The 14,185-nt window shown below is 38.0% G+C and overlaps 1 protein-coding gene across 1 annotated transcript; it reads left to right on the forward strand.

The window, feature by feature from the left end:
- Positions 1-676: 676 nt before the first annotated feature.
- Positions 677-12,399, forward strand: LOC309692314 (mucin-19; the record flags this gene model as incomplete). Its single annotated transcript, XM_082510666.1, has 27 exons — positions 677-725; positions 1,003-1,047; positions 1,197-1,422; positions 1,942-2,071; positions 2,176-2,239; positions 4,808-4,890; positions 5,075-5,270; positions 5,447-5,572; positions 5,668-5,788; positions 5,909-6,044; positions 6,300-6,369; positions 6,472-6,609; positions 7,102-7,251; positions 7,402-7,496; positions 7,727-7,859; positions 8,000-8,243; positions 8,377-8,417; positions 8,540-8,628; positions 8,774-8,928; positions 9,003-9,141; positions 9,442-9,546; positions 9,794-9,988; positions 10,174-10,246; positions 10,353-10,522; positions 11,314-11,470; positions 11,769-11,873; positions 12,347-12,399. 27 exons carry the CDS (start codon positions 677-679, stop codon positions 12,397-12,399), a joined length of 3,288 nt encoding a protein of 1,095 aa, XP_082366792.1.
- Positions 12,400-14,185: the final 1,786 nt, after the last annotated feature.

The following is a 14,185-nucleotide window of genomic DNA, read 5'->3' on the forward strand; positions in this document are numbered from 1 at the left end:
TTCTGTTTGTCGTGTATTGACCTTCAACACTGGTGAAGTTTGCCAAAAGTAGGCATCCCTCTTTGTACATAATGCAATACTTAATATCTCACCTATTAAGGATGGAGTTGACATATTGCTATTATTTAAGAAAGTACCTTATTTTTTGCTGAAGGAATGAATCATGACAAAATTACCGGTTTCCAGTTTAGGAAATGTAAAAAAAAAACCCACGGATTTGTGCACTTCTAATTTGTGGCACCTGCTCAACAAGGAAACACAAGATCTAAAGTCTTAAGTTTCTGCTTTTTAGCTTGTTTGTGAACCAATTGCTTTTTGGGTTCCTTTGCCAAATTCTTTGATACGCAACACTAGCAATTTCCCACAGGAATATATATCAGTACAGGGAATTGTTGAATTCTTGATGTAACCTTATATTATAGAATAATGGCATGCTTTAAATGAGCTGTTTTTTCAGCATTGTGTATTAATTTCCTTGTTATCACATAATGACCATATTTTCTTTGAAATTTTTAGTTTCCTGGTAAAGAAGCAGGTGTGTGCATGTTAGTTCACACATCCCTGTGGTGGTGGTGATTCATGCAGTGTGTGTGTATGTATGGTCGTTGCATATATAAGGGACGGAGTGGGGTGGTTGGGCACATCCTCCTGGTTGCACTTGCACAGAAAGAAGAAAATGACCCCTCAGCAACGGATGCTGTCTGTCTGTTTTTTACTGGTCTCAGGTACCATGCATTTATTTATATATTTTGAATATTAATTAATTATTTTAAGCAGAATAAGTAACAAATCAAAGCAGTGTAAATATTTGTTATATATTGATTTCATGCATTACTATGGTTTTCCTTCTTATCTTAGAAAAACATTAGAGAAAAAATGTTGATGTATACTGTCCTGTCTACAGTATGATGCACTGTATTTTCATATTTACAAGGAGTTTTCCTTGTAATTGAATGTTGTTGTTAAAGTGTTATTACATTGTCTTTTTTCCTTACCTCTCAGTTTTTGGGACCGGTGGATCAGTGACAACAAAAGAAACTCAGAAATGTGAGTATAAGTCAGTGTCGTCGCTTGATAACTTAATTTTAGAGAGTCAATCCTTTTTACAGTAATTACACAGTCTTCATTACTTTACTTGGTCCCTTGTCCATCTCTGAACGATAAATTTGTAAGCAACTTAACTTTGCCATGATCAGTTACTTGCAGGACGTATGGCAGTGGAGTCGTCCAGCCCTTCAAAGGCCTGGGTTACTACGTGAGGTCCAATTGCCCGTTCACTCTCACCCGCTTCACCCACAATCGTGTGGAATACGACATAACCATACGGCGAGGAGACAGCGGGCTGCTGGTTCAAGTCGAGATCACAATGAACAAAGTCCGGACTGTTCTGCAGAATGGAAGCATCCTGGTGGAGAAGAAAAGGTTTGTCCTCAAATATGGATCCACTAAGTTAGTGCTTCATTTGAAGAAAACTGCTTGACTTTGAAACCTAATACCATTTGCACGAGACACAATCTGATCCTTGTTTCTTAACATCTGATCTTAAATTACTCATTTTTTGGCTCCAGAACACCAGTTAGCGTAAGCATGTGAGGCACCAGCAAAGTGTTTTGTCCAAAGACACTTTAGTTCATTAACTCAAATGTCACTCATACTCAACCACCTAACCAAGCCGATCATGCTCGCAGGTATTTCAGCACTTCTACCATCAGTGCTAGTTCATTATTAGCGCTGGCCCTGGGACACTGTGCATTATTAAGTGTTTGTCTTTGTGGTTGAGTTTAATGAAAAAACACACGATATTCTATTCGCTAGATACTCTCACTCTCTGCAAAGGCTGTTTTGTATTATTATTTCCTGTTTTTCACTTATTTTCCAAAACTGAAGAAGTGAGACCTCCGATCATTTCTGAGCAGGTGTCCCTTGTGTATTTTCTTACAGTGTCTCCCTTCCATACGATCACACCTACCAGCATATTTTTCAGTACGGCATCTACACTAGACTGAGGAGCTCATTGCTTCCACTTTCTGTCACCTGGCATAGTGTACCTGGAGGAATAGACAGTTTGTGGGTAAGAGGATACATAATGTATGAAAGCCTAAACAAAGTCAAATGTACAGAATCTATAAATCCCTAAGAAGAATTCCTGAAGCTTCTATGTGATTTGCTGTTCAGGTGGAGCTGCAGCAAGAGCTGAGCACTGACATGACTGGACTGTGTGGAAAACACAACGTAACAAGTATGTCACCTACAGCACAAATAAACTAACAACTAATAGCTGTAGTATAAGTCTAATAACATAAGCAACAGCACAATATTGTACACAAGTGAAGAAAAGGCTGGTTTTAAAGCTTTACATACTACTGAATCTTCCCTTTTAAGAGTTTTTAATGATTTGTCTTTAGCAACTGACTCAGGTGACTGTGGTTTATTATCGTGCTTTTAGATTTAACGGCTGGTTTTGATACAGTGGATCATAAATGTTAATTTCCCGTTTGGAGCAGTGTTATGAGTGCTGTACTGCAGTGGTTCAGATCCTATTTGGCAAAGCGAACTTTCTCTTTGAAACTTGGGGAGTTTGTGTCCTCTGCTGCTTCTCTTCAATGTGGGATACCACAGGGGTCAGTTTTAGGCCTCCTTCTTTTCTCCCTATATCTCCTACCCCTTGGCTCTATTTTCAGGAAACATGGGATTTCTTTCCACTGTTATGCCGATGACTCGCAGATTTATTTCCCTCCTAAAAAGATAAATGGTTTCTCCGTAGACCCTTTGCTTAAATGTCTTGATGAAATAAGGGCCTGGATGGCTTTGAACTTTTTGCATTTTATTGAGCATAAAACAGTAGTGATGGTTTTTTTGTGGCACTTCTGAGACCACTAAACGGATCTTGGTTCCCTGGCACAGTATGTTAAACCAATCATCACTAATCCGGGAGTTAAAATGAAGGCAGATCTTAAACTTGAAAGCCAGGTCAGAGCTGTGTAAGATCTATCTAGCTTTTGTCCTTTGAGGCAATTAGTCAAAACAAAGCCCATCTTAATAAAGCTACGCTTCTTAAAACATATTTATTTGCTGAAGCCTTTGGCACTCTTTTAAGAGGTTGACTCAATTTATTTTAACATGTTTGATTTCATTTATTTATTTATTTATTTATTTATTTATTTATTTATTTGTTTGTTTGTTTGTTTGTTTGTTTGTGTGTTTGTTTATGCTATTTGTATATCTCTGATACTGTCAGGAATCTGGGTGTCTTGTTTGACAGCTCCTTTAAACTTGATAAACAGGTGTCTGCTGTTGTCAGATCTAGTTTTTATCAGCTTCGTCTCATCTCCAGGGCCAGACACTATATCCCGTATAATGACTTAGAAAAGCTCATTCATGCTTTTGTAACGTCAAGACTAGATTACTGTAACTCACTCTATTCTGGTCTCCATGTTACCCTTCTACATAGATTACAGACAGTTCAGAATGCTGCGGCACGTATTCTAACTAAAACCAAGAAGTTTGACCATATTACTCCGGTTCTTGCTGAGCTGCATTGGCTGCCTATCAAATACCGTATTCAATTTAAAATTTTGCTGCTTACGTTTAAAATTATCAATAATACTGCACCAACCTATCTTAAGGAACTTTTAAACCCTTATGTCCCTGCCAGGGCTTTAAGGTCATCCTCGCAGTTATTGTTAGTTCAGCCCAGATCTCGGTTGAAATCTAGAGGCAATCGATCGTTTGCCTTTGCTGCACCTGAGTTATGGAACAGCCTCCCGATTGGCATTCGGGAGTCTGATTCTATTTTTTCTTTTAAAGCACGCCTTAAAACTTATCTTTTTGAACTTGCCTTCTCTACCCGTTAAATGCTGACTGTTAACTGCGACCTATTACATTAACTTTTTACTATTCCTTCATTCTTGGTGTTCTCTATCATGCGGCACTGGGTCTGCTATAATCTATGTGCTGCAGTCCATTTTATTAGTGGCTTTCTACTGTGAACATTGTCTGCTGTTCTTATTATATTTGATATTAATGCTCTTAACTGTATTATTTTATTGTTTTTTGTAAAGCACTTTGGTATGCCTAAGGCTTTTAATGTGCTCTATAAATAAAGGTTTTTGTTGTTGTTGTTGTATATGTACAGATCTTTGTGAACCCTGGTTTTATGTTAAAGTGCTTTATAAATAAAGCTGGTATGGTAATGTTGGTGGTAGCAGAAATAATTGAAATAGCGGTTAATATAGGCCTTAATTCAATAGTAATTATAATTAATATATAGTATCGGTTATGCTAGATGTAAATAAGAGGAAAATTAGGACAGTTTTACATACATTATACAACCTCGTCTCTGGTTTCCTGGTATGGACTTTTAAGCATAGTCCAGACATATTCAGTCGGATTGAGGTTGAGTCTTTGGGAAGGCCATTTCAAAAGAAGAAAAAGAAGAAAACTTCTAAAAGTGAAATACTTTCTCATTCTTGCTTTAAGTAGTTTTCAGTTGCTCAACTTTGGGCCTTTGTTGCCATATGCACTTGTTTGTTCAGTGTTCTGGGCTCTAGTCTGGCCAGCACTCTGGCTGTTTCAGTCTGCAGCAATGTTGTAATTGGTACAGAAAGTAATTTGGTATTAATTTACTGACATGCACAAGACCCTACCTAACTGCTGTCATCCGTTTCTTCCAGCACAGTATGTTGCTCTAAAAATTCTATGTATCATACTTTCATGAAAAAAGATAAATACAATCTCTAGGAATATAAAACATTTGTTTTTGCATATTTTGTTCAAAGTTGAATGCACATTTTATTTGTGAAAACAGGCAACAAGCAGCAGCTGATAACAGAGAGCAAGCTTACCCAGGAAACGTGTCAAACGCGAGATCCTGTCTTTGTCACTAACCAAGTAAGCTGATGTTACAATAGTTTTTTTTCAATCATTTTCATAGTTTAAATCCACTTTTCTTTATTCGTTTGTTTTTGTTTTCATGTTTTCAGGAATCGATCAGTTATATAATCATATTGTATAAATGTTGCCGTACAAAAGATGTTAGTCTAAAATGTTAATGTTCCTCCAATGATATTTGCAGGTATGCAGAGAGTTCTTTTCTTACACTATGGAGTGTCTGCAAGTTAAAACACCATTTTATATCCAACTCTGTGAAGAGAACATTTACAGCTTTGAAAACAGCAAATACGTTCGCTGTGCTTTCTTCAAAGAGATTGCCCTGCACTGTGGAAACAAAAGCTATGTGTGGCAGAAATGGAGAGCTATAACCAAATGTGGTAGGTGATCATTTATCATCATTCTTAAAGTCTTAAAGAGGGTTAAAAGCTTCATAATAGTAGTCGCAAAGTTGTTTGTTTATGGATTTTTAAGCTTTTACGGATAAAGGATGAATTCTAACTGACATTTCATTTAGTTTCATGATGGATTTACCTTTCTGTTTTTATGAATGCAGCTGAGCCGACGTGTCCTGGAGACCTGGTTTATAAAGAAGAGGGTAATGCATTTATTCCCAGCTGCTCCAACCCTAACCCCAGCTTTTCCAGCCAGGCTATCACCAGCACTTGTGTCTGTCCAAAGGGTGAATACTATGAACTGTATTTTGTTTTTTGCCTTGGTAAGTCACATGAAACTAATCAGAACTCATCATCAAAAATTTACTGAATTATATTGTAGGTAAGGTGCTTGATGATCACGCAGAAGACTTCCGCTGCGTGAGTGTGCCTAGCTGCCCCTGTGTCTTCTCTGGTAGGACTTACTTAACTGGAGACAGACGTAACACTAAGTGTCAGGCATGGTAAGTGGCCAAAAAATAAAATAAAATGATACTGGAATTTTAATACATAAAAACCCTTAACTTTAGAATCATAAAAGTGTTTAGAAGTTTTTAAAACACATTTTAAACTTTTGTCCTTAGTATATGTGATGGTGGAGGATGGAATTGCTCAGAGAATTCTTGCCTAGGCAGATGTGACATTGAAGGGCAATTTGTAACAACATTCGATGGCAAAAAATATGTTGTTCCTGGTAAATGCACATATGTGGCCTCACAGGTAAACACACAGCCTACAGCACAAATATGTGACATTAGGACGACTGTGCATGATTGTGATGCTATGTTGTTTTCATGACCACATGCAGGGCTTAAACTGGACAATAAATGTTGGATTTTCTGGGAAGCATGCATCTATACAAACAGTCGTTCTCCAGATTTTCCAGGTATATATCCCACACACTATACAAACTATCAAATCAATTAATAGTGAGGAAAAATGAGCCTGATTATGCACATCATTTGGAATTTGCAGGAAATGTACACATTCACACGCAGCATGGTTAAATTTGAAGACCAAGAAATTACTGAACTTCATCAGTCTGGTAGGTAAAAGAATGCTAGTTAGTCTGCTAGCCTCATAATATATACTGAATGGTTTCGATACATAAACACCAAATCTCTTACTAATTTCTCTCACTTTTTAGATCATGCCCTGGTTTTCTGGCAGTCCTCTATGTATGTTGAAGTCCATACATCCTTTGGTATGAAGATCCAAGTCCAGGTGTCTCCTGAAATCCAACTTTACATTACACCACCAGGAAAACACACAGGCACGATTTCAGGTTAGTACATTAGTCTACAAATACACACTAAACCTGGAATTACTTTTATCATGATTTATTTTATGAACTGTCAAATTATTGGTAAAACAGAAAAATGTTCTAGTTCAAACTTTAAACTTTATGTGATCTTTGTAGCTTAACAAGCATTTTATTCTGTCTTGAAACAACCAAGCCTTCTGCTCAGTTCTTCCAATTTGTGTAAAGATTTCACAGCAGAAATTTTGACATACAGAATACTTTTTAATTCTCAGTCACAAAAGTAAAGAAAATGCTATTTTCACTTAAATTCTCAAGCCGTACCACAAAAACCCAAATATAACAGAATTCTAGAAATGGCACTTAAATTACAAGTTGTTAAATATGTGCAGTTTTCACAGCAAACATTATAAATGTTCAAATTTTCTACCATAAAAATGTATTTATGCAAACTGGAGGCTGCCGAGCAGGAAATGTTCTAAAAATCTGAGACAAAATAATAAGTCTGTCTTTCAGGTCTCTGTGGCAACAACAACAAGGACACCACAGATGACTTCACCAGCAGCAGCGGGATCATCGAGAACTCACCTGAACCTTTTGCGCTGTCCTGGAGCGTGGGCCGTTGTACACCGAACATACCGCCAACCTGCATTAATACCGACAACGGTATCAATCAGTCATATAAAGTAGACTGTCCTATAAATTCACAGATGAGAAGATGCTTTTATATTTTGTCTTTAACACACAGAAAACTGTTTTATACTAAATTGTTTTGCAAAATCATTACTTATTTTAGCATTTGATGTATTTCTGCAGAAATATTTGCTGATGAAAAGTGTTCGGTCTTGAACAACCCAGCTGGGATATTTGCAAAGTGCCATGGCTACATCCCAACTGATCAGTTCCATACGGTAAGATTGTTTTACTACTCAACCAAATCTGAAGAAACTGCTGAAGCTAACTCGTGCTGACATATTGATTTATAACTTTATAACAAGTTGAAAACTTAAACCTGCATTATGCATATAAAATTAAACCAGTTTAAGGCGAACATGTTGATCATACAGATGCATACATTTTTGTTTGACTCATTACCCCGGTGCATATATTTCTACTCCACTCTTCGACTATATTTTTACAGGCTTGCATCCTAAGAACTTGTAACTGTGGTACCAATTTGGTCCAGTGCTTGTGTGTTGCTCTGGGCAACTATGCCAAAGCATGTGCCAGTCTTGGAGTTGAACTTGGTGACTGGAGGAAGGCTACCAACTGCTGTAAGCATTTAAAAATGCAAATATGTTTTCCTTTTACTGCACACGACTTATAGTCTTATGTAGGCAGTTTCTGCCTTGTTTTTGCAGGATGCATTGTATAAGCAGATTATTAAATGTGAATCAAAATATTTTTGTCACAGCACTGACATGTGAAAAGAACCAAGAGTTCTCCTACAATGTGCGAGCTTGCAACCATACATGCCGCTCCCTGTCTGCTCCTGATCCTCGCTGTGGGCAGGAAGACGCTCCCGTGGAGGGCTGTGGCTGCCCAGAAGGAACCCACCTGAACCAAGGACAAATCTGTACACCAAAGACTGAATGTGTATGCCATCATCACGGCGGTATAACGCCACCAGGGCCTGTTGTTATCGATGGACGACAGTGGTGAGTTGATCATTAAAGATTTTTTTAAGGAATTTCAAATTGATCAAATACATTTTGTATTAGCATGAAACTGATGGTGTATGATAAATACAATGGTTCCAGTTTTATTAATCTTATGTTGTGTTTTCAAAAGCAACTGTAAGAATGGAGAACTGCAGTGCTCCAAGGACTGTGGTAAATATATTATATTTTTGTACTAGACATACATTGCTATATGAGCAAGAGTCACGGCAGTAAACATATTATTATATCAAACTTTCAGAAATATATTTAATACATGAATTTGTTCGCATCAGGCTGCAGGAATGGAAAGGTGTGCGTGCACTGCTCAGAATACCCAGTTAACACAGCTCAGAAAACTTGCGACAGTCTCAGCAAACCACTGGTATGTATATTTATAATTATTACCATTTGTATGTAAATGTGGCTTCATCTTTAGTTTTTTTTTTTTTTTAAAGGGTGACTAGTTATTAGAATAAACACGTTTGCTCCTCACAAAGGTGTAATTTTCAGGTTGGTGTGATTTTCAGGTTGCCAGTGTGACTTGTGAGAGTGGCTGTTATTGTCCTCATGATCAATATGAAGATCACCATGGAAACTGTGTATCAAGGGACAACTGCACCTGTGTCTACAGTGGTAAAGTCTTCAGGGCAGGAGAGACTGTTAAAACCAACTGTAAAAAATGGTAACGCTACTTTACCGGTTCAGTCGCAAAGTTTTGTTTTTCTGTAAACTCAGTGTTATGACTTTATCTTGCAGTGTCTGTGGTCAGGGTCAGTGGGACTGCACAGATGAGCCGTGTCCCGGGACATGTCAAGTCTATGGAAATGGACATTATCAGACCTTTGACGCTAAATGGTATCGCTTTGGTGGTCACTGCCAGTATACACTTGTAGAGGTGAGAGCCAGAAAAATCACAAAACATGAATGTGTTCACATGCATGATATAAAATTTATATATAATGTAGATATGTAAATTCTATTTTTAAAGTTGCAGATTCATGATGTAGGAGATATAAGTCATACACTTTCACAAAGTCCAGGTCTCTCTCTCTCTCTCTCTCTCTCTCTCTATCTATTACAAAAACTGTAGCTGTTGACTTTCAGTCATGGTGGTAACCATTTGTTCATAACTACAACAAAATGCATGATTTTTGATATATAATAAGGAAGTTTTAACCATGCTTTTCGATTTCAGGATTACTGCAGAAGTCAAAACGGCACCTTTTCTCTCCGAGTGGAGAGTGTGCCCTGCTGTGATGAGGCACTCACCTGTTCACGCTCCATCATACTGGACTTACAGGTAAGTGGCTCTATCCCTAAATATTCCTTGACCTTTATTTGGTGGTCATGTTATACTAGTTTTTATTAGTGTATTTTTTGTCTTACTTGGAAATGATCAACCTCAGTCAAAGGATGGTTATTTACTCAAGTCGTTCATGAATCATGGAACATAACTTGCTGCAGAATTAATGGTGTGCATTATGAGGTAGCTGCCCATATACCAGTAAAATAATCCCTTATCTTGTTCTTCTATCTTGCTCTTCCAGAGCAAAGTCACCCTTATCCTGAATGACATGAGAGTGACCAAGCAAATCCAAAAAGGCTGGACTTTGCAGCAAGATCCACTTTACACAATACACACAGTGGGACTCTATATCATAATCTCAGTACCCAGCAAAGGTCTAACTCTAATATGGGACAAACACACCCGGATCACCGTAGAACTTCATCCAGACTGGAGGGTGAGTAATAAAAATGCTAAGAAGGATTTTAAACGTGACCATTCTTGTGTAGTAGAATACTGTTATCCTCACTATAAAGCTTGAAAAGGAGAGAAGTAGAATTCAAAAATGCAGAACTGAATTAATAACATATCCACTGTGTACTTTTTATACTCATTTTCTTTTTCAAACCGTCTCACCTGCAGAACAGAGTGTGTGGCCTCTGTGGGAATTTTGACTCCAATGAGCTGAATGACTTGCAGATCAGTGGCTCAGCAGGTAAACCAGTCAGTTTTTTCTCCTTTTTTGCTAGGGGTGGTGTCTTTGCAGTGACACCAACACTTTACCTGTGACACTCAAACTAAAAACAAAACTCTGTTCTTAGTGGTTTCTAGTCCAATGGCCTTTGGCAACAGCTGGAAGGCAGCAACTCCCCCTTGTACTGATGTGACCACTGAGATATTTCCATGTGAACGCAATTCCTACTGCTCGGCCTGGGCCCAGAGGCGCTGTATGATCCTTAAAGGAGGCACCTTCAAAGACTGTCACTTGAAAGTATGTTCTTCACATTGCACACAAGTTGCTTGTGCTTGCTTAAAAATAACTACTTTTTAAGCAGAGTCGCAAAGAGAGGATTGGGACTTTTATTTTGTATACGGTGAAAATTTGATACCAGTGTTGCTGTCAAAATGTATTAGATTACAGTTTCTCTTTTAAATTTAATAAGCATTGCAGCTAATTTGATTAAACTAAATAACATTTCTTGCTTTTACTTTCCTAACAAATATCTTTAAACTGGGCAAAAAAGGAGAAAAAACCCTCCTCCACAGCTTTTTGATAACAATTGTAATGCAAACATTATAATAATTTTTGAGTTCCTAGACTTAAAAGGCATTTCTAGGTGCAGCAAGGAAAACCACTTTGGTGCACATGGATATCCAGAAGCACTGCTTAGGGCAATGAAAACTAGTAGATGAAAGGGAGCACAAATTAAAAAAACAATGCTCAACATCAACAAACTGTGAACAAAAAGGAGCTTGTCGAGACCTTTAAGGCATCAACATCCAGCCTTTGATGGTGTTGCATTGAAATTTGTTCCAAAACATGCCCCTTAAAAAGGCATGTTATTATGCACATAAACTTTTCACGAGAATTTATAATATACTTTGTGGATAAAGGTTCTGAGCCACCCACACATTACAACAACCATGGAAAGCCACATGATGAAAGTTTTTGTGCTGATTTTAATGCCGGTAAAAGTTAAACATTACATCTGCATTTTTGTTGTGATTGAAGTACAACTTGCAGTCAGGTACTTCCCAACTCTGATGTTTACTGATCCTCAGGTGGATCCAGAGCCCTACTACCATGCCTGTGTGCAGGAATCCTGCTCTTGTGAGTTTGAAGGGAAATTCCTGGGTTTCTGCACAGCTGTGGCAGCTTATGCAGAGGCCTGCAGTGACCAGGACGTCTGCATAGATTGGAGGACACCTGATATGTGCCGTAAGTTTTAAGCTTTTTCCCCACATAAGGTGTGCATGTCGTCAGCCAATCATCAGTCCAGCTTATATAAATTCTTTTCTGTGCTTCAGTTCTTGCCAACACACACCCTGCATTGCTTAATGTTAAATTCAGTTTTATTTTATTGTATTTTAGTTATTGTCAATATACTCATGAGCGACAATAGATATGGCACTATCAAAGGATATGTACAACAATCTGCATGATGCGATCAATGTTTTTTGAAGGTTACAAAACACTGAATACAACAAAACATAAACTGTGAACATTTACATCTTAGCCGTCTACTGTGACTACTACAATGAAAAGGGCCAGTGTAGCTGGCATTATGAAGCCTGTGGTAGGATTCTGACCTGTGGCAAAGACTTCACTCAGAAGCTGGAAGGTAACCAATGTTTCTCAGTTATAGTCTAACATGTTAAAGTTCAGCTTGCACAAACAACTGAGTATATTTACTTTTTGGAAAAGGCTGCTACCCCAGATGTCCAAAGGAAAAGCCATACTATGATGAGAATACTGGTGATTGTACCACATTGAGGAACTGCTCTTGTTATTTTAATGACACGACTGTACGACCTGGACAAGTGGTGAAAATAAACTCTTTTGAATGGTAAGTTGACACATTCACAATATATATGGCATGCAAATATCTACATTTTCCATGCAATTGTCATGAAGTTGTGTTGTTAGTTACACTGACGGCTGGTTATTTCTTACTCTCCTATTTTATTCAGCTCCTGTGAAAATGGAACAATTAAATGCCGTAAGTATAAAAAATACATTCATGTGTGTACTATACGTGGCCGATAAAACAATTCATTTTCAATTCTAACTCACAACATATTGGTGCTTGTTCAGGACTCCTGACCAATCAGGGCTATGAGATAGTAAAAGCACAGGGAGCAACATAACTTGGCTAGTTGTAGAAAAACATGTTATCCACATTTTGAAAAGAGAATTTGGATTTTCATCTTCAACTAGATTTGTCACCATTTCCTTGGTAACCATGAGTGACATTACATTACAAACCAGCAGAGAAAATTTGTCTCTATTTCAGACATTGTGCGACTACTATTTAAATCTATCAAATTATCTTCTATGCTGAAATACAAAGTAATACCCAGCATGTTAAAATGTGATGTGTATGGGATCAATTGTGTCTACATGTGAGGAGTTGGGAGTGATAATGGGTAAAAAACGTTAGTGAAGGCAAACATATGTAATGTAATGATAGAGAATACAAGGAAATATTATTGAAATTTATTATTATTTTTAAATAATATGTGCTTTTATGGATCCTTCTTTTAATAATTGCACTTATTATCAATTTTAATTCAACAGCACTTCCGCCCACAACTACCACCACACTAATAACATCTCTCAAAACAACTGCTTCAACTACAAGTGAAACAACTACTACTACTACTACACCAGTGATTACCACTACCACAGTCTCAACTACCCCTGAAACATGGTCGACACCCACTGCTACCTCTCTACTAACTTCATCTACTAGAAAAACATGGTCAACAATGCCCTCCACTTCTGCTATATTAACAACTCCTGTGCCAACAACTACAGCTACTTCAACTACTACTGTAACATGGTCCCCCACCACCTCTGAACCAAACACTACGACTACTTCAAGTACCAGCGAAACATGGTTAATAACGCCCACTACTACATCTGCAGCAACTACTAAAACTACAACTGGAACCACAGGGTCCACCACCACTGCTACAACAATGGCGACTTTTACCAGTGATCCAGTGACCGGTAACAATCGGTCATTTGAATTTTACACCACTAAACCAACAACTACTTTACCTACCACCATTACCTCAATAGCCCCTACAGAAGCTAACACAACTACAGCTACTATCAGCACACTCTCCACATCACTGTCAACTTCTTCAACATCCACAACTCACTCGACACACCCTACAACAGTAACAGAGTCTATAACAGAGACTCCCACTGAATCTGCTAGTACAGTACTTTCAACCTCTTACCTACCTACAAGTACTTCATTCCTTAATGCTTCAACAACACGGGCCACAGAATCAGAGCCGACAAACACAGTTATATCAACATATGTCTCAACACCTCCACCATCGACAAAACATACGCAGCCAACAGTCACTACACTTCAGTCCACCAGCACCTTTGCAACCAATTCTACATCTGCTGTAACCTCAGGTCTGACAGCAATAAGCACAGAAGTTCCCACTGTATTTACTACAACCACCCAACCTACTACCTCCCACTCTGAATCAACAACATCTAAATCTACGTCGCCACTGATAACTAATACTGTGACAACGTCTGGACAAACAGAAATAACAGAAACAGGTGCTACAACAATGGGAAACCATAGCACTTCAGTAGGCACCACAACATTTTCATCTATTAATACAGAATCCACACCCGAAATTAATACAGGACCCCCAATCACAACAACACCACCTCAGAACAACTCCCAAGGTAAATGTTATGTATCTGTTTTGCACTCTTCATTCATCATCATAGCAGTCGTTTATGTGAGTAACCTAAACGATATTATATCTCTGGCAGTATTTCCCACAACATTTGGAACACTTCGGCCAACAAGCACGTTTGCAACCAATGCAACAACTACTGTAACGTCAGGTATGACTGCTACCAGCACAGAAGCTCCCACAATATTTACTATGTCTA

The sequence above is a fragment of the Aulonocara stuartgranti genome (assembly GCF_965226115.1).
Source record: "Aulonocara stuartgranti genome assembly, chromosome: 17".
In the NCBI taxonomy this organism is placed as follows: domain Eukaryota; kingdom Metazoa; phylum Chordata; class Actinopteri; order Cichliformes; family Cichlidae; genus Aulonocara; species Aulonocara stuartgranti.